This window comes from Typopeltis vanoorti, chromosome 2, assembly GCF_054136105.1.
Source record: "Typopeltis vanoorti isolate ZY-2024b chromosome 2, IOZ_Tvanoo_1.0, whole genome shotgun sequence".
NCBI lineage: Eukaryota > Metazoa > Arthropoda > Arachnida > Uropygi > Thelyphonidae > Typopeltis > Typopeltis vanoorti.
The window spans coordinates 31,920,589-31,941,380 of record NC_143550.1 but is presented as its reverse complement, the minus strand read 5'-3'; the positions used below and the strand labels follow the sequence as shown (position 1 = coordinate 31,941,380).

The 20,792-nt window shown below is 35.7% G+C and overlaps 1 protein-coding gene across 1 annotated transcript in view; it reads left to right on the top strand.

Moving 5' to 3' along the window:
• LOC150108907 (muscle calcium channel subunit alpha-1-like) overlaps positions 1-20,792 on the top strand; it is a 1,617,925-nt gene that overhangs the window by 834,776 nt on the left and 762,357 nt on the right. The window contains exon 23 of the mRNA XM_090414483.1: positions 3,894-3,953. Within this exon, the coding sequence (XP_090270609.1) occupies positions 3,894-3,953 (60 nt within the window). The remainder of the gene's footprint in view (positions 1-3,893; positions 3,954-20,792) is intronic.

Below are 20,792 nucleotides of genomic sequence, written 5' to 3'. Positions count from 1 at the left end.
CACATTCTCTCTATCATTAAATCTTTCTAACTCTCGACCCCCTCTTCTCACTTTCCCTCTCATTCATCCTTCTTTGTTTCTGTACTTTCGGTTTAACATACGTCCAACTTTCACTATCATTCTTCTCACTTTCACTCTCACATATCCTTCTTTGTTTCCGTACTTTCGGACTAACATGCGTCCAACTTTCTCTATCATTCTTCTCACTTTTACTGTCATTCATCTTTCTTTGGTTCAGTACTTTCGTTCCAACATGCTTCCAACTTTCGCCATCATTCATTCTTTTTTCGCTATCATTCATTCTTTCGATTTTTTTTACTTGCGATTTCTGCATCACGCCATTTCTACTTTCATTCGTTCTCTCAATTTCGTTTCTTTCTGTCTCACTTTTGTCCCTTTTAACATCCGTTGCGGTTGTCAAATCGCTCTTTTTCTTTTTTCCTGATTTTTTAACATTTTTTCGCCTGTCTTTCTCGCCACCCTTCTCTTTCAAATGTGCACTCGCGAGACAATCAGTACTGGCACTTTCTGTCATCAATTTCATATTCGCATTCATCAATTCCTCATTCAGGTCACATTTCACACACACCCTTCTTCCATCCGCACTAAACATCCACAAATCATTTATGTAATCGAAGGAATACATATAACAGACCTCACACTTAACAAAACGACTGAAATCTAAATTAAAATCATGGAATGACAATGCCGCCGCCATTTTTTTTTTTTTTTTTTTCTTCAGGTTACTAGGTCTAATATTAACGATTTCGTATTTAGTTTAGGCAAGAAAAAAAACCCCACACTAATAATATCGGTAGCGTACAACGTTTACAGCCGCTCTTAATTAAACAATTACGCATATATACTTAATTATTCCTAGTAAAACCTATCTGAATCAGGAGCTCTTCAAAACACGTCCGTAGCGCTTCAAGTATTTCTTCAAGCGTGTTCCTAAATATATTATAATCATCTGCCTTATAATTCTACATAGATTTCTTTCACCTCAACAAAGAAATATGTAGAAGACCTGTGTTATCTCCTCAATATTTGGAGGAAAAGATAACATCACTGTCACAATTAAACTAGCTGATGGTATAATGAAATCCAGAAATATTTGATCTCGTGATCTCTTTACAGGATCAACAAGTCTAGACATTAAAGTGCAAAAACTTGAATTCGCAGTAGAATCTGTGAATTCAGAATGCAGTTGCACAGTGTCTTGCTCAACCTTGATAGTACAAACTATCAGTTATGTTCATATAGTTTTGTTCAATTACTTTCGTTTTTTCACACTTCATTCTAGATATAAGGAAGTACAATACATCTCCCCCCCCCTACCTTCAGTTTAAGGGAAACTGAAGGTGGGGGGGAGAGATGCAGTCTAGCATGTGTATAGTAATCCCTGTAATAAATGAGTGCAGAAATGAATATGAAACACAAGTAACAGCTTCCCAAGCTTTGAATCTAAATGGGTTAGTAATTACACAATTGGACCCATCCTGTTGGACCAAAATTACATTAATTGTGGGTTCAACAGGATGTTGAAATGTATATATGAATGTTAGAATTATTAGAAATAAAGGAGAGAAGTTCTTAGAATTGGTTAGCTCACTTTGGCCAAATATTATTGGCATTTAGACCTTGTTGATAGAAGTTCTAGGGTTAGATCTTACAGGTATTGTATTTTCAGGTTGGATAGAGGAAGTAAAAAGGAGGAGGGGTATTACTGATGCTAACTGAAGAACATCAGCAAACAAAAATAGAATTTAAGGAGGATTATAGGTCTGAGGGAAATGGGTCATTTGAGACAGGTGCAAGATAGAGGCCAACAGGACAGAACATATATATATATATATATATATATATATATAATTTTTAGTTGCTTCTATCCCAATGTATGACCCATAAGAGTATGAACCACTATTGCAAACTACTTGTGCCCTTCTACAGGCTTACTACTCTCAGAAACCCAAAGATTAATATCAACTTAAAAGTAACCATCATTGAATTCAAGCATGTAGTGTCACTTAGCAGCTTGTGCACAGAAAGAAGCAGATACTATGCATCCAATGAATATAGGCCAAGCAATTATTATGGGGGTCTTCAGCTATGGATGTAGATTGAAAGGATGAATGGGTAAATGATGAAATGGAAATGGAATATATTTATTATTATTATTATTATTACAGTAACCTCCATGGAATCAATAGACTTATCATGGGATACCCATTCAACCTGCAACATGTATCTGTCATATTGGACTTTGAAATTATTTACACTCCCTCTATTCACAATGCACTTGGTTCACAAAAAATCTAATCCCTTCTTCACCACATCTTTATACAACTTCCAGGGATGGCCTCTCTTTCTTCTCCTCTTTATGTCCACTCTTTTTATAATTCTGTTTGTATTAATCTGATCAAATCCTTTAGCAACTTGAAGGTTTTTATCATATCTCTTCTTTTCCTTCTATCCAACAAACTCTATTCTATACTAAATTCTATCCACATTCCTTCAACCACTCTACATATACAACACTCCAGAGTGCCGATATCACTTTGGTCATTCATCTTTGGAAGCCACTCTAGTGTTTTTTGGTCGCCTGGTTAATGAAAACTAGCCGACCAAATTTGAGCACAGTAGTCCATGTGTGGTCTGACCAATGACTTATAAGGGCACCACCACCTCCTTATCCCTACATAGCAATATAATGTGCAGCATACTGTAACATACTTGGCCATTATAGCTTGCATGCTGCCCACTTCACGAAAATTGAATTAAACTATCAGGAAATAGAGAGACAGGCAGACCACTCAGCCAACGATGAAGCTTCATTGTATAATATAATACAGTAATTATATGGGAGCAGTTGACAGGTCCGATGGGATGACAAGTTCTATTGAATGTGTCTGTAAGGCTTCAGAAAGTACTTTTTCATATCCTGGATATTTCCAAATTCTAATTCCAAATTCTAAATTCTAAGGCATTCTATGATATAAGAAGAGGGAAAAACAGATTTTTAAGTAACTCTCATAAGAGAAAATTTTCACAACTTTCATATTCCAAGAGCAACCACTAAAATAGAACATCATTACCTAGTAACTAACCTCTCATATTGACCGAAACACACTTCTTAAATGTGGTTCCATCCACGCCAGAAAACAAAAATCTCACCAGGTGTGCCATATTTCAAATAATTCACTTAAAGTGAAGAAAAGGAGAGAGAGAGAAAGAGATCAGATATAGCAATGTGGCATTACTCTGTGTGTGTATAGTAGAGACTCCTGTTTCAAAACACACACACACACATATATATATATCTTAAAGATACCAAGTTATTTTAAACAAATACTAGAACAAGTTACCATAAGGTGTTTTAACCTTATATACCCAAGGTAAAATACTTTCTACACACACACACACACACACACACATATATATATATATATATACTGACCAATATTTCAATAAAACAGATTTGTGTCTCAGTTTTGGTTAACTGACAAGAAATATCCCAAAGTTTTTTACGTTATCTTTTAAATTTAAATTGTAAAAGAAAATTGTGAAAAATAAGTCAGTAAGGTGATTTGGCTAGTTTCTATTATCTCAGCAGTAAAAAGGTTATTTTTTTTAAAGAATATCCTAATATATTCAACTCTGGCTGTAAAAGGAACAAAGAAATATAGGAATTTCCTTTAGATAGGTACTGATGTTATGCAGGCTTTGGTCAAGATGTTTTTAGTAGCTTGTTATGAGGAATAGCATACAGTTTGATCAAATTGGATTAAATATTTAATACAAATTTCTGGTAGATAAATATATGTTTCCTCTTATCTGAGTATATGTATGTTGCTTTATCATTAAATATACATTTAATTTAATATTTATTGCAGATTTTGAACTACTTTGACTACTTTTTTACTACAGTATTTACCATTGAGATTACGTTAAAGGTAAGAGTATTATTTTTCTTTGTACATTTTCCGTATCATACATTTCAGTGATTATATATGTATATCAGTGGCGTTGCATACTCATTTAGGTTGGGTGTGCTGTCGTGAGGCTTATGCAACCCGCACTACAAAATTCACATCAATTTGACCATATGATTGCATTTTTATTGATGTATGAAAGTTTTAAGAGTGCATAGTGCATCAGTGCTCATCTTAGTTGGTCCAGTGCAATTAATTGTAGGACTTGCCAACAAAGGTTGGTCGATTGGTAGAGCCTCTGCTACTAATGGCTCGCAAAAAGTTAAGCAAGTTTGAGCGTGGTTAGTACTTGGAAGGGTTTATGCTTCATGATGAGATTATCTATCATTGGAGAGACACAGATAATTTAAATTTTGACATGATTTTTAAATACAGCCATATAATGTACACAGAAATTGTAAAAAGTAATTGCTTATAAAAATAAATCACTTTATTTATACACAAATTTCAACCTCCTTCAACTATAATCATACAGCTCATGAATGCTTTGGCAGAAATGGGACATTCAGTAGATTATCAACACTGTTACTCATTGTAAATAAAAAAAAGAAATTGTAAATATGGGCAAAAAAAGTTATAAATTATTTATAGAAAATTATATATTAAAAACTTGTCTACATTAGTGTCCTAAACATGCAGTTCACACTTCATGCATGCAAAACAGATGAAACTCAGGAAAAATAAAATTAAAAAAAAAACACCTCATGGCAAATGACAACATTCAAATGTTGTCATTTGAATGTTTATACTGTTTCCAGACTGTTATTATTTTATTTATATATATATTGAAAAGCAGAGGTGAGAGGGTACATCCTTGTCATCTCCTCTTGATATATCTTTTCATTCTGAGATGTGTTCTAATTTAACTGCTATCTTATTTCCTGTTTATATATATCTTGAATGGACTGTAAAATTTGGTTTAGTATGTTTAAATCAGTTAATGTTTTAAACAATTTTTGTGTACTAATTCTGTCAAAAGCTTTTTTTCATAATGAATAAAGGCCACATGTGTTTCTTTTTGAAATTTGAAAGTAAAAATTGGATCTATGCAGGATCGGCCTTTTTGGAAACCATTTTGTTCTTCTAGTAGTTTGTCTTCTACAATACTGCTTAGCTTCCCTTTTAATATTCCTGCATATATTTTATATCCTGTATTCAGCAGAATAATTCCCCTATAGTTATTGCAATCTTCTTTATTTCCTTTTTTATAGATTGGGATAACCAGTGCTTTTTTTTCCAAGAATTAGGAGTTTTTCCAGTCATCCAAACCATATTAAAAAATTCAAAAGTCGTTCATTAAATTTTTCACTTGCATTTTTGTATAGTTCCATATTTATATTGTCTTCTCCTGGTGTTTTCCTATTTTTCTATTTCTTTATTGTATTTTTTAGTTCTAACATTGTGATATTTTCTAATAGGTCATTCTTTGTTTTATAAAATTTTATTTCATTGTTCTCATCTCTCCAGAGATTTTGGAAATAGGTCACCTATTTTTCAAAATCTGTTGTTTGTATTTTTATCTTTTGTTTTATTTCTTTATTTATGTACTTTATTACTTTATAGGTTTTGGGTTGTGGCTTAAATAAATCCTTTTCTAGTTCTGTTATGAAATTATTCGATCTCTCTCTTTGTTTTTTCCTTACTTCTCGTTTTGCAATTGCACAGTATACTTAGACTTTGCAAACACTTTTTATAGATTACCGCTTGACAATTTGATAGTCAAACTAGACCTGATGGGGTTGGATATTAGACTAGTGCATTAAATTGGATGGTTGTCTGATGGGTATCCACAAGTTGTGTATGATGGAGCAATATTCCAGAAGAAGAAAGTCATTTATAGTGTGCCTGTGGAGTCTGTTTTAGGACCATTACTGTTTTACCTGTATATTAATGATAATTAATAACTTAACACGATAACCACAGCAATTAACTTTAATGAAATGAAGGTACAAATATTTTGTGCTGAAATTAACAGTACATCATCAGTGTAGAAGAAACAGTTAAAAGGAATGGAATACAAAGTACAAAACAGTTGGTGGATTACCAATTAAAATTGTTGCCATGTGTTAGAAAATTAATATTAATAAAATATTATTAAATAATTCTTAAAAACTATTTCTTTGATGGTTACATAAGATAAGAATCTCCCAAACTTTTGGGGGAGAGAGAGAGACAATCATTTCGATTCAATTTTGGGCAATGTAAAAAGGTTTGCAACTTTCTTTGAAAAGGCATTCATATTTAAACTTGCATCTGTGGACAAGCTTTATCCCACTGGATATTGTGTTTTGTGTCAATACTATGTTGTGCCAAACCAGACTTTTTGAGGTTTCATGTATTCGATATAATACTGATGTTCCTTCAATCTTTTTTCCACAGAGCGGCCTGTTTGTCCAAAGTATGTTAAATTACATTTGCACAGTATCTGGTAAACGCAGGCTAATGATAGAGTTGCCAGTTTGTCTTTTGTAGATGGCAACAAGTGAGAAATTTTGTTGATAGGAAAATATGTAGAAATGAGATGATACTTCTTCAAAATTCTGCTAATAGGTTCTGAGATGCCTGAAATATAAGGGATTGGAACCCTGCAGTCTGTTGAAGAATCCTGAGGTATTGGAACATAGGAGTCAATTATCTGCTGGATTTGATTAGGATTGTAACCATTAAATTCTATTAACTTTTTTATAGTGAAAAGTTCTTGTTGTAAGCTTGAGGGAGAGGAGCACACTTTATGTGCTCTATTAATTAAAGACTTGATAACACCAATTTTTTGAGAGGTGTGATGAGCAGACTTTTGATGAATGTATCTGACAGTAAAGGTAGGTTTTCGATAACACTGGTTCATAAATTACCAGAGGCTGTGCGTGTAAGGAGGATGTCCAAGAATGATAAACTACCAGCCTTTTCTTTTTCCATGGTGAACTGAATGCATGGGTGAAGGCTATTGATCTCTTGTAGGAATGTAGTGAATTCCTCTTCAGCATGTGGCTAAATAGCAAAGAAATCATCAACATAACAAAACCAAAGAGAGGTTGGGGATGAATGGATGAGAACAAGGTGTCTTCCAGGTGGTTCAAAAAATAGTTTGCCAAAGGTGGAGACAGAGGGCTACCCATGGCAGTACCTTCAACTTGTTTATAGATCTTGTTTTTCTAGCTGAAATATCCTGAATGTATAACAAATTCAAAAATCTTTGCAATATCCAGAGGGTAATCATCATATAGTAAGTTGACAGCATCAGCTAATGGAATATTGGTAAAGCGAGTAACAATATCAAAACTGACTAACAAGTGTCAGACTCTTTGATTTGAACATCCTGATTTGTTCAAGAAAATGTGTCAAATTTTTGATGGAAGATCTGGATTGTCCAGTATGGGCAGTTAATGAACTTGACTAAAATTTAGCAATTTGATAAGTGGGAGAGTCAATACAAATCACGATGGGTCTTACTGGATAACCTTCTTTATGGATTTTTCGGAGGCCATATAAACAAGGAGTTCTTCCAAAATGAGTGCACAACTTGTCCATGGTATTTTGATCCCAGTTGACAACTTCATCAAGCAACTTATTTAATTGTTTAATTTGTGAATTTGTAGAGTTATGATTGATTTCTTGATAGGTGGAGGTATCTTGCAAAAGGTAGTCTACTTTTCTCTCATAGTCAGCCTTATCCATGACCACAACAGCTTTTCCTTTATCAGCTTTTGAAATAGATATTTTACTATTTTTTTCTTAATGAGGTTAGTGCACGGGTATCAGCACTCAATGAATTACACAGCAGTAATTTGCTTTTAAAAAGTGAGGCAGAAACTTCAAATCGTAGTTTATTAGAAAGTCCCAACAGATTGCATTCGATGTTATACAAAAAATTTGAGATAAGGGATGCGTTTAGGTACTACAGCAAAATGAAGGCTTTTAGCAAATGCAATAGTTTCAACATCAGATAAAGGTCATCCAGAAATATTAACAATATATTTATTCTTAGGAGTGTTTTCAGAGGTAATTTTTTTCTTTTCTTTATGGTATAAAGATTCATATTTTTGCATAAGTCTGCAGGAATGTTTTTCATAAGAATGGACTAAAGATTGTTTAGAAACAAGAAGAACAATATCCAGTAATTCGTCATCCAGGACAGCTGAAATTCTTCTTTCAAGATCCAACATAGGATGAATATTGGATGCCAAATCTTTTTTAGTCACCTGAAGTTGGTTCCGATCAAGGAAAAACTTGCACGAATGGCCAGTCAGGTGAAAGCTAATCGAAGGAAATTTTTCTGCTGTGTGGCAAGCAAGAGGAATAATAATTATGGCAAGTTGGTGCATAGTTATGGTAGCAGAGTAACTATAGTGAATAGTTACTCCATTGCAGTTATTTAATGAACAGTTCACCATGTAAATCATAGTTGTGTGAATGATACTGTGCAACATGTAGAATGGAGGCAAAGGTTAGGAGAATTAAAGGTGTAAGAATCAGAGGTATATCAAGTGCTGCATGGGTTAAATGTTAATAAGGCTGTGAAAATGGTGACATATCATCACATATTTTTAAAGAATGTGCAAAAAAACAAGAGTTAGCCATGCCATTCACCTGAGTATTTAATGAAAGTCTTGCAGTGGGAAAAGTCCTAAGGAATGAAAAGAAGGCAAAATAATACCTCTTCACATGCATGGTTTGAGAACAGAAGTCTCCAATTATAGACTGGTCTGTAGATCTGTAGTTGTGATCAACGTGTTTTGAAAACGTTAGAAATAGAACACAGGATTGGGTTGATAGAAATAAGATTCTCTATGATGGTCAGCATCAGTTTGTGAAGGGCAGGTCTTCTTTTAGTAACCTGCTTATGTTTTATGATAAGGTAACAAATGTTTTGGATAATGGAGAATGATAAACAGTGATATTCTTGGACTTTGCAAAAGCATTTGATAGATTACCACATGTTTAGTTAGTGTACAAGCTGCAGAGTATAGGAAGAGGAAGAGATAGTATATTGGTTAGATGGATTGGAGATAGGCTCTCTGAAAGCTACCAGTAATTTATTTAAGATGGAGGAGTGTCTCAGAATAGGTGACCTTAGTACACAAGCTTCAGAGCATAGGAAGGGATAGTATATTGGTTTTCTGGATCAGCAATAGGCTCTCTGAAAGATATCATCAAGTTGTGTATGAAGGAGAAGTGTCTCAGAAAAGGAAGGTGACCAGTGGTGTGCCTCAGAGTTCTGATCTTGGATTCCTACTCTTTAACTTATTTGCTAATAATATTTCATGTGGATTGATTGGAGATCTTCAAATGTTTGCCGATAATGCAAAGTTAGGTAGAATTATCAGGAGTAGTGCTGATATTAATTCTCTGCAAGAAGATTCGAATAGGCTTTTAGCTGGGACAGATGAGTGGGGTTGCAGTTTTAATATTAATAATTCAAGGTGTTACACTTCAGGATACAGAAATATAAGGTTATGTACCGTATTGCTTGAGCTATACTTCAGAAAGTGAATGGGATTCTGGAGCTTGAAGTAATATTAGACAGTGGACTGAAGTTCTGAGGGCACATCACAAATGTACACCATATTGCTGCTATGATAAAAAGTACATTGACATGTAGTGATAAGGAGGAGGTGGTGGTGCCTCTGTATAAGGCATTGGTCAGACTACATATGGACTATTGTGCTGAGATTTGGTCACCCGATTTTCATTGTGATGTGGAAATACTACAGAGGGTCCAAAGACTAATGACCAAAGTGATATCAGGACTCTGGAGTTGTTGGTTATGAAGAGCGTTTTAGGGAATGTGGATTACAGAGGTTGGTGGGTAGGAAGAAATGAAGGGATCTGATAGAGATCTTCAAGATTGTTAAGGGATTTTATTAGATTAATACAGAAGGAATTCTAAATTATAAAAAGAGTGGATGTTATGAATGGGAGAAAGAGGGCCATCCCTGGAAGCTGTATAAAGATGTGGTAAAGAAGTGTGTGAGTAGTAGTTTTTCTGTATGGAAAGTGGAATGCATTGCTGGAGTGCATTGTGAATACAAATAATGTAAATAACTTCAAAGCTCATTATGATAGACATGTCGTTGGTTGAATGGGTCTCCGACTATGAGTCTTTTGATTCCCTGGAGGGCAACAAATGGAGCTAATAAGAAAGAAAATTTTTTCTTATTAGCTTTTTCACATTGTTTTAAAGTAATTGTTTAAATAATTGAGGTCTGAAATGTTGCATGATCGATAAGTGACTTCCATATGCCATGTAAATTAAGGTTTGATTCCTGTTAGTGAGTAACTTCACTAGATTTCTTCATATGACACGAAAAGTGATTTTCTCTTTCTCCTTTCTTTTAGTGTTACATGGTGATCAGCATTCATTTTAGAAATTATGGACTTTACAACCATGTTATAAATAACTCTTTTACGTCTAATAACTCTAATAACTCTTTTCATGTTATTATAACACGGTTGTAAAGTCCATAATTTCTAAAATGAATGCTGATCACCGTGTAACACTAAAAGAAAGGATTATGATAATTCATGAAGATTCAACCCACAAGCAATGCAGTCAATATGGTAAGCTGAAGATTAATGTTTCTAGTTTGAATAATCGACTGGCTTTTTTAAAATGGTGTAGGGACAGCAACATCATTCCGAATTGCATCAAACTAAAGAGAAAATTCACCTCAACAAAGGTGCAATGAATATACCACCTCATGGAGAAAGCGCTACTAAGAGAACAGATCCAAGCTACCAGAAAGAACTTAGCCATTACTCAAAACCAGCTACAAAATGAAAAATCAAAACTTTCAAGCTACTTAAACACAGATATCTGGATATCCTGGAAAAGATTACGGACAACACGTCAAACCATATCCTTCAAATGAAGAAAGAAAACCTAATTTCCAAATTTCAAAGACTAAAAGATCGACAAAACCAAAGGCAATATTCAAATTTCTCCACAGTGAATGATAACAACCCAGAAGCAAGAAACAACAGGAGCCACCAATAACAGTAGTAACAGTAGCGTAGTTAACCTATCCAACCACACTTTAAACAAAGATGAACTCTTGGTAATAAATAAAGGTCTAAATTTTGTCGTAGCACCCAGGTGGATAAACAAACTTGAATTTATTTGTAACATAGAAAAAGGCTTAAGATTCATCCCAAATGACATAGCAGACAAAATACATTTAGAAACTGCCAACATTTTAAATCATAACAAAACAATAACAAGCAACTTAACAAAACACGAATTAACAGCAGTGAAACTAAAGTCAAATCCGAACATTGTAATAACTAGAGCCGATAAAGGAAGTGCCGCCATTATTTTAAACTGAACCACTTATGTAGAAAAAAATTAATCTGCTAGTCTTGGACAATAACACATACCAACTCGTTAATTACAACTCAACCAATGGAATAAAAAAGAAAACAGAGAAACTACTTAAGTCAATTACCACATGGCCCGAAGATATGGTCAAAAAACTATTTCCGCACTACGCTCGTTCCCCAAGAATTTATGGGCTACTGAAAATTCACAAAGAAAACACACCACTACGGCCTATAGTTAAAGGGATAGATAGCCTGAATTATCACTTAGCCAAAAAATTAGCAGTAACAATCAAGGAGTTGGTAGGTCATTCCCCCCACTCCTACATCAAAAACACACAACACTTCATAAACATCATCAAAGACATTACATTAGAAAAAGATGATTTATTAGTCAGTTTTAACATCTCTGCCCTCTTTATGAATGTCCCAATCAATGACACAAACCTTCTTTTACAGAACAAATTCCCTCCAGATATCAATGTGCTCTTTGCACATGTATTGCGTTCTGGTTATTTTGTATGGCAAAACGTTTTCTACCTACAAAAAGAAGGCACAGCCATGGGCTCACCATTAGCCCCCCCCCATTGCCAATTTTTATATGGAACATTTTGAGCAACTTGCTATAGGTTCCTCTCCTTTAAAACCCAAAGTCTGGTTTAGATACATTAACGATGTTTTCGCGATCTGGTCCCATGGCCGCCAGGCACTAGACACATTCCTCAGCCACCTAAACAAACAACACAAATGCATACAGTTCACAATTGGGATTGAATAACAGAACACACTTCCGTTTCCAGATACACTTGTCACACGTCTTCTTTCTGGCAATCTTTCCTTCACTGTTTACCGGAAACCGACGCATACTGGCCAATATATACACATAAACTCCTACCACCACCCAACACAAAAACTAGGTGTCATTAACACACTGAAAGACGAATTTAAAGTTATCAGCAATATTTTTCAAAAAAATGGGTACAGCCAAAACACTATTAACAAAATTCTCTACAAGACCTCAATAAAAAACAAAGACAAACCAGACTACAATAAAACTATAACCATCCCTTACATTAAAGGGACATCAGATAAAATAAACAGAATACTGCAAAAATACAACCTCAAAACCACCTTTAAACCTCCTACAAAATTAAAAAGCTTACTCAACTCATTCAAAGACCCATTCCCTACGCTGGCCCACCCTGGAGTATATCATATTTATTGCACCTGTAACATACCATATATAGGAGAAACAGGATGCACAATTCCTATCAGTCAAAAAGAACATAAACAACACATTAAATATAATAATTATGGTGAAGCTGGCCTTTCTGATCATGCCCTGAACACCTTACAAAGAATTGACTGGCAAAGCACTAGTTGTCTACATCACACCAAAACATGGTATGAACATAAATTTAAGGAAGCCTGTGAGATTATTACCAACCACCCCAATCTGAACAATAATGATGGTCTAAAAATCTCAAACATATGGAAGGCATATATTTGACCCACGGAACCTTCCTCTCTAAGAGCAACTATAAACAGTACTGTAGAGAATCCAGGATCCTAAATCAAAAATAACAATTCTAATGCTAAAAATAGGACATCATTGTTACTGAAAGAAAACTATCTGTAAGAAAGAATGTTTATTCATGTTATCATAAATATAATTTAGCTTGATGTAGTTTATAAATATATTTTTTTTTTTCACTAGAGGTCATGCCAGTAGAATAACTTGTGATCAATTCATTGTTTCTCTAGCTTACTGTATGTAATGTAACTTAGCTTGTCCTGTATATTTGTATATGCTTCAGATGATGACCTCATTATGATGCTCAAAACGTCGGGATATTAAAAGGGTTATTTATAACACTGTTGTAAAGTCCATAATTTCTAAAATGAATGATTTTCTCTTTAGTATGGCTTAGTAACCAGTAAGGTTTAACTGCACATGTCTTTACTTACTTACTTATTCCACTTCGTTCCATTGGTTGCATAGAGTCTTAACCATGGATCTCCATCTGACTCTGTTTTGTGCTTATCTCTTTATCTATGTTCAGATCTTTCCAATCTTTCTGAGGTCTTCTTCTACTCCTCTCTGCCAGCTCACCTTTGGTCTACCTCTTTTCTTGTGAATTGCACTGTAATGACTTTGTCTTTTTCTTGTTTTCTTAGTACATGCTATATCCATCTCCATTTTCTCTGATTGATGTCATACATTATTGGTTTTTGTTTGTTTAGTTTTTTTCCATTACTCTTTATTGGATATCTTTTCTGGCAATTTTACTTGAAGAATTCTTCTTAAATATTTATTTACAAAGCTTTGCAGTTTTTTCTAATTGGTTTTATTGTTGTCCATGTTTCTGATTTGATATTTGTATTAAATAACCTGATTTTGTTTTGTAAACCTATTTGCGCTGATCTCCATATTTTCCCAGCCATGTTAAAAATTATATGTGCTCTCTGTATCTTATATTATATCTTCTGCTGCTCCTCCCTGTTTATTTATTATTGATCCTAGGTAATTATAGTTCTCCACTGTTTCTAAAACTTCACCATCCAGTACTATGTCTTCTTTCTGTTTATTATTTATTTTCATAATTTTTGTTTTCATGTTATTTATTCTTAATCCAACAGTCAAGGCTTCTTCATTGAGTTTTATTGCTTTTGTCTTTTTGTCTTTATGCGTTTTTGTTGTGTATGTGCTGGTAAAGATATATCATCTGGAAAACCCAGGTCATGTAGCTGTTCTATTAAATTCCACTGTATTCCTTTTGTGTTTTTCATGGCATTTCTCATAACCCAATCTACAACAATAAGAAATACCGTAATTGCATCCGTACCACAGCATGTGATGGAGGAGGGCACTCCTCCATCACATGCTGTAGTACGGACGTGATTTGAAGAGCTCCTGATTCAGATAAGTTTTACTAGGAATAATTAAGTATATATGCGTAATTGTTTAAGTAAGAGCGGCTGTAAACGTTGTACACTACCGATATTATTAGTGTGGGGTTTTTCCCTTGCCCAAACTAAATATGAAATCGTTATTATTAGACCTAGTAACCTGCAGAGAAAAAAAAAAAAAAAAATGGCGGCAGCATTGTCATTCCATGATTTTAATTTAGATTTCAGTCGTTTCGTTAAGTGTGAGGTCTGTTATATGTATTCCTTCGAATACATAAATGATTTGTGGATGTTTAGTGCGGATGGAAGAAGGGTGTGTGCGAAGTGTGACCTGAACGAGGAATTGATGAATGCTAATATGAAATTGATGACAGAAAGTTCTAGTAAAGATTGTGTCGCAAGTGCACGTTTGAAAGAGGATGGTGAGAAAGAGAGGCGAAAAAATGTTAAAAAATCAGGAAAAAAGAAAAAGAGCGATTTGACAACCGTAACGGATGTTAAAAGGGACGAAAGTGAGGTGGAAAGAAACGAAATTGAGAGAACGAATGAAAGTAGAAATGGCGTGATGCAGAAATCGCAAGTAAAAAAAATCGAAAGAATGAATGATGGCGAAAGTTGGACGCATGTTGGAACAAAAGTACTGAACCAAAGAAAGATGAATGACAGTAAAAGTGAGAAGAATGATAGTGAAAGTTGGACGTATGTTGGACCGAAAGTACGGAAACAAAGAAGGATGAATGAGAGGGAAAGTGAGAAGAGGGGGTTGAGAGTTAGAAAGTTAGAAAGATTTAATGATAGAGAGAATGTGTCGCGAGGTTTGGAAGGTGAATTGGATTGGATGAAGCAAGAAATGAAATGGATGCGGAATGAAATTAAGAGAATTCAGGTCAAAACTATTAAAATAAATCATGATGGCATGAAAGAGTTAACGAAAGATGAGTGAGTGGCGTTGTATGGCGACTCCATTATTAAAGGTGTGCTAGAGGATAAAATGCACAAGGTATGTTTTCCAGGCGGTAAAATGAGTAGAGTGATTGAGGCATTGAATATGAGGCGGGAGCGAGCAAAAGAATTAATTGTATTAATTTGTACAAATGATTTGAGAGAGAACAAAGAGTATGTCAAAATGAATGTCAGGAGACTGCTTGGAAAGATAAAAGAGAATAGTGTGACAGGAAGGGTAGTCAGTGTGTTGCCTAGGTATGATTGTGGTGAAATGAGGCAGAGAGCAAGGATTATGAATGATATTCTGGCTGAAATGTGTGAGGAGATGGAGGTACAGTTTGTTAATGTGTGGGATGAGTTTGAGGGATGAAGTGAGCTGTATGGGAGCGATGGACTGCATCTGAGTGCTTATGATGTGAGTCGCTTGGAGAGACTGCTGCTGGAAAGTGGAGAAGTGAATACAGAGAAAGAATCAGATCGAGAGGGGAGTGATGTGGAAGAGCAGGAGAGTAAGACAGGGGAGATTGAAGAAGTGGAAATGAATGGGGAGGTGAGTGGTATGAGTATAGAAAATGAGAGAATGGGTGTGCAAGAGGAGCAGGGAAACGGGGAGGCTCAGGGTGGACAGGGGTACACAGCATGAGAAAGGTGGATGCTCCAAGAGGAGGTGAGAGCATGTGTAGGCAGGAAAGTAATGGGATGATCAGGGATCAAGAGGAAAAAGATGGAATTGCAAAGGGTTCTAAAATGAAGAAGCAGAAAGGGAAACGGCCCCAGTCCAGCATGGAGAGATCACATTGAGTGAGTGGTATCAGTGGAACTAGCTGTAGATCCAGAAATGAGTTGTTGTGTTTATATACCAATGCTAGAAGTATAAGAAACAAGGCAGATGAAATGGTTGCATTAATTGCATCTGTGCACCCAGAGATTGTCGGAATAAGTGAGACATGGTAGATGAGGACAACATCCTGACAGGAATAGAGATGGAAAGGTATGATGTGTTTCGGGAGGATAGAAGGGGTAAAAAGGGAGGGGGAGTGCTGTTGATGATAGAGAAAGAGTTATGTCCGTACAAAGTAGAGATGCAAGAGGGAAATAGGGCCAGTGGTTTAGAGGCAGTATGGTGTGAGATAGAGGTGAATAGAATCAAATACTTGGTGGGATGTTGTTATAGACCTGGTAATGCGGATGGTGGTGATAGTGAAATGTATAGTCAAATAAGCCAAGCAAATAAGAAAAGGGTGATCATTATGGGTGATTTTAATTATGGCAATATAGACTGGAATGAAGAGATAGCAACTGGAAGTAAAGAAAATGAGTTTCTTGAGTTTTTGAGGGATAACTACCTCAGACAGTATGTAACAGAGGGCACACAAGGATTAAGGGTCTTGGATTTGGTCATCTCATCGGAGGATGTAATTATCAATGAGGTGTCAAATCATCCACCAGTTGGTGAAAGTGACCATGAGGTGATTACCTGGGTGGTTGCCAGCAGTGCAAGGATCCCTGTGGAAAAAAGGGTATATGTGGAACTACAAGGGGGGGGGGGGGTGATTATGAAGAGCTCAGGAGACAGCTTGCAGGTGTAGCATGGAATGAATTGTTAGCTGGAAAAGAGATCAATGCAGCTTGGGGGATTTTCAAAAAATATTTAGTAGATGCAATGTCTAAATGTATAAAATGGGTGAGAAGGTTAAATAAGATAGGTGTGAGATGGATGAATAAAGAGATTAAGCATGCAATACAGAGAAAAAGGGCATTGTGGAGGCAGCATAAGAGAAGTGGAAGTAACCAATTTCATGAGGTCTACAAAGACCAGGCAAGGAGGGTGACTTGGTTGGTGAGAGTAGCTAAAGAGAGGTATGAACAGCAGTTAGCTAATGAAGCCAAAAAGAATCCTAGGGAGTTCTTTCGATATGTAGCCAGCAAAAGAAAGAATGATTATGGAAGGATGACATTGATTGGAGGAAATGGTATAAAGAGAGCTGTTGTAGAATGTGTGGTGGAGATACTTAATGAGCAGTTCATAAAGATCTTTCAATCTTGTGAATGTGACTTCATGGAGAGATTAAGGGCAGTTGATGATGGGGAGGAGAGACTGACTGTAAGTGAGCAAGAGGTGTTTGGGGAGTTGAGTAAACTAGATGTAAATAAGGCTGTGGGACTTGATAATATATCACCGCGTATTCTGAAGGAATGTGCCAGAGAGTTGACACCTGCCTTGACATATTTTTTTAATACGAGTCTTGCACTTGGTCAAGTCCCTAAAGTGTGGAAGGAGGGCAAGATTGTGCCACTTCATAAAGGAGGTGATCAAACTCAAGCATCAAACTATAGGCCTATCTGTATGTCAGGTGTTGTGGTTAAGTTGTTGGAGAAGCTTGTGAGAACTAGGATCCAGAGTTGGGTTGACAACAATGGTATAATCTTTGATGGACAGCATGGATTTGCTAAAGGGAGGTCATGTTTTAGTAATCTACTTACTTATTACAATAAAGTGACTGCTTCCTTGGACAGAGGAGAAGGATACACAGTAATATACTTGGATTTTGCAAAGGCTTTTGATAGAGTACCTCATGATAAGTTGACAGTCAAACTAGAGCAGATGTGGTTGGATATTAGATTAATGCATTGGATTGGAGACTGGCTATCTGATAGGTATCAACAAGTTGTGTATGGAGGTGCAATATCCAGGAAAAGGAAAGTCACTAGTGGAGTGCCTCAGGGATCTGTTTTAGGGCCATTACTATTTAACTTGTATATTAATGATATTGGCGAAGATTTGGATGGAGATATTCAGTTGTTTGCAGATGATGCAAAGTTGGGACGAACCATAAAGAGTAGTGAAGATGTTGTGCCCTTGCAAGAAGATTTGAATAAATTGAATGATTGGGCAAGCAAATGGGGATGTGAGTTCAATTTTGCAAAATGTAAGGTTTTAAAATTTGGAAAACAAAAATGGGATGCAGAATTTCTGCTTGGTGAGAATATATTGTTGGAAGTAGAGGAAATAAGAGATCTGGAGGTGATAGTGGATAAGGATCTAAAATTTAGGGGACACATCGCGAAAATTGTGAAGACAACACAAAGACTTCTGGGTATGATGCAGAGGACACTGATGTGTAGAATTAGGGAGATTCTTGTTCAATTGTATAAGGCTTTGATTAGGCCACACATGGACTATTGTGCCCAGATTTGGCCACCTGGTTTTCAGAAGGATGAAGAGATGTTGGAAAGGGTTCAAAGGCGACTGACTAAGGTAGTTTCTGACCTCTGGAATGTCGAGTATGAGGAAAGATTGAAAAGATGTAATTTGCAGAGTCTAGTGGAGAGAAGGAAGAGGGGAGATATGATAGAGACCTACAAGTTGGTAAGGGGTTGTTATAGGATCAATGGTGGAGAAGTTCTACAGAGAATAGTGGGAGATCAGGGGAGAACCAGAGGTCATCCCTGGAAACTGTATAAAGAGGGTGTGAGTAGGGGAGTGAGAGGCAGATTTTTTTCGTGCAGAGTTGTGAGTGATTGGTATGCCTTGCCTGAGAGTGTGGTGTCTGCAAGGAGTTTGAATGTGTTTAAGACACGATATGATGAGATGTGTGTGAGATAAAAGGACCTCCTAGATGAGTCTTTGACCTCATGAGGTCTTGTTTAATAATAATAATAATAATAGTAATAATATAATTAGCACTTTTTGTTCCAAACGTAGAGCTAAAAAATCATGGTGTGAGATAGTTGCGGGGATTTTCAGAAACTAAAGTTTTTCAGGAAAAAACTGAAAATGGGTATGACGTACCAAGAATCTCCAATTCACTATCACTTCTCCCAGCCTCGAGAGCGGTTCCTTGTGTTCATCGTCAAAGTCATCTACCCAAATAGTGTCATCTTGTTACCCATTATTTGAAGAAAAAATTACCAGTAATTTACAAGGCTTGAGATCCGTAACGAACACTTCTTCATGATTGACTAATGAGAAGTGATGAGAAACAGAGCGCAAAACAGACAGCAATGGTAGACCAGTAGGGATAGAGCAGCTATGAAGACATGTATATGATTGGTGAGGTATTAACAAAAGATGGCATTACCCAACGACAAAGGCAAGCCAACAATTGTTGAGTTGAAATGTTAATTCTCTTCAACTGAAACCATAATATCTGAAATTGCCATAACAACATTCACTATATATTTCTTAGTTTTAAAAACATTCATGATGGAATGGTGTTTTGCTCATTTATCATTCCAACAAAACTTTTCATTACCGTTTGTGTACTGCTTCCACGTCACATGGGTGGGCTAAACTCACAGAAAGTTTCAACACAATTTTATTGCTGCTTGTTTGTGTGCCACTTCCACGTTGCTCTGGCGGGTGGACTCACACACACACACACACACACACACACACACACACACACACACATTTTATGGCATGTTTCAATCTGTGGTAGAATTTTATTTGAAATTAACCTTTGTGATCTGTCTTAATGATTGAAAATTTTAAATGCAATCAAACAAACACTTATTTCATGTAATTAAAAAATTGGACAATAGTTTTGATTTAGATACTGTATTTGCTGGTGCAACATATGATTTTGTTCAAGTCTATACTGCATAGTTTCTGTGGGAGGGGACCTGTCATTTATTAGTTTGTGCCATTTTTTATCCCAGTTCTCTCTAATTGCACTATTTGTTGAGAAATATATTACACAGGCTGCAAACATCTCTGCACCTTATTCAGTGATACAATAAAATTATTTACTATTACTTACTTATTACTAAATCACTTAAGGAATTGACAACGTATATAAGAATATAAATTAAATAACACTTTAATAAATATTTCCAATATTTCAACATTAAATAAAATTACTTGTTTTTCTTGCATCTGCAGTATAGCAGCTGTTGGGGAGGGTGTGTTGTTTACCATTGGAGTTATAATCGCCCTGACGTGAACATGTTTAAACTTTTTTCATGTGCAAGGTGTATGCTAATTATTATAAAATATTATATACCGAGAAGCAACCCCAAACAATTTAGATATGTCGCAAGTGAATGCAGCAGTATTTTTGAGCTTTGCTAAGAAAAGCATTTTTGAATAGTGTTTTACTAAATCACTTAAGGAATTGACAACGTATATAAGAATATAAATTAAATAACACTTTAATAAATATTTCCGATATTTCGACAACATCACATTGCCATCTTCAAAAGGAACTTACAAAAAAGGCATGTGCACATAGGCACTACGACACAGTAACTGAGAATGAAGTGAGGAAGCTATTGATCTCCTAAAAGTCCTGATGGTGCCCCCTAGTGGGCTATGTAGGTGTTCTTGGCCGTTGGGCTGAAGGTCTGCTAATGTAAGCCTCCCAAATTTGGAGCAGTCTCATGCAACCAGATTTGTTGAGGTTTGGAGACTTTCTTAGGGCTGAGGCTGATTCCATGAATAGTCTTTCGAATTTGAACTTACTACGGTGTATTATTGTCACTTTCTTCCACCGTATTCTGTGGCGTGTATCCAGAGCCTTCTTCCACAGAATACGGTGGAAGAAAGCTACAATAATACACCATAGCAAGTTCAAATTTAATTTTAAATTTTAAATTAAAAGTTTAATTTATATTCTTATATAGGTTGTC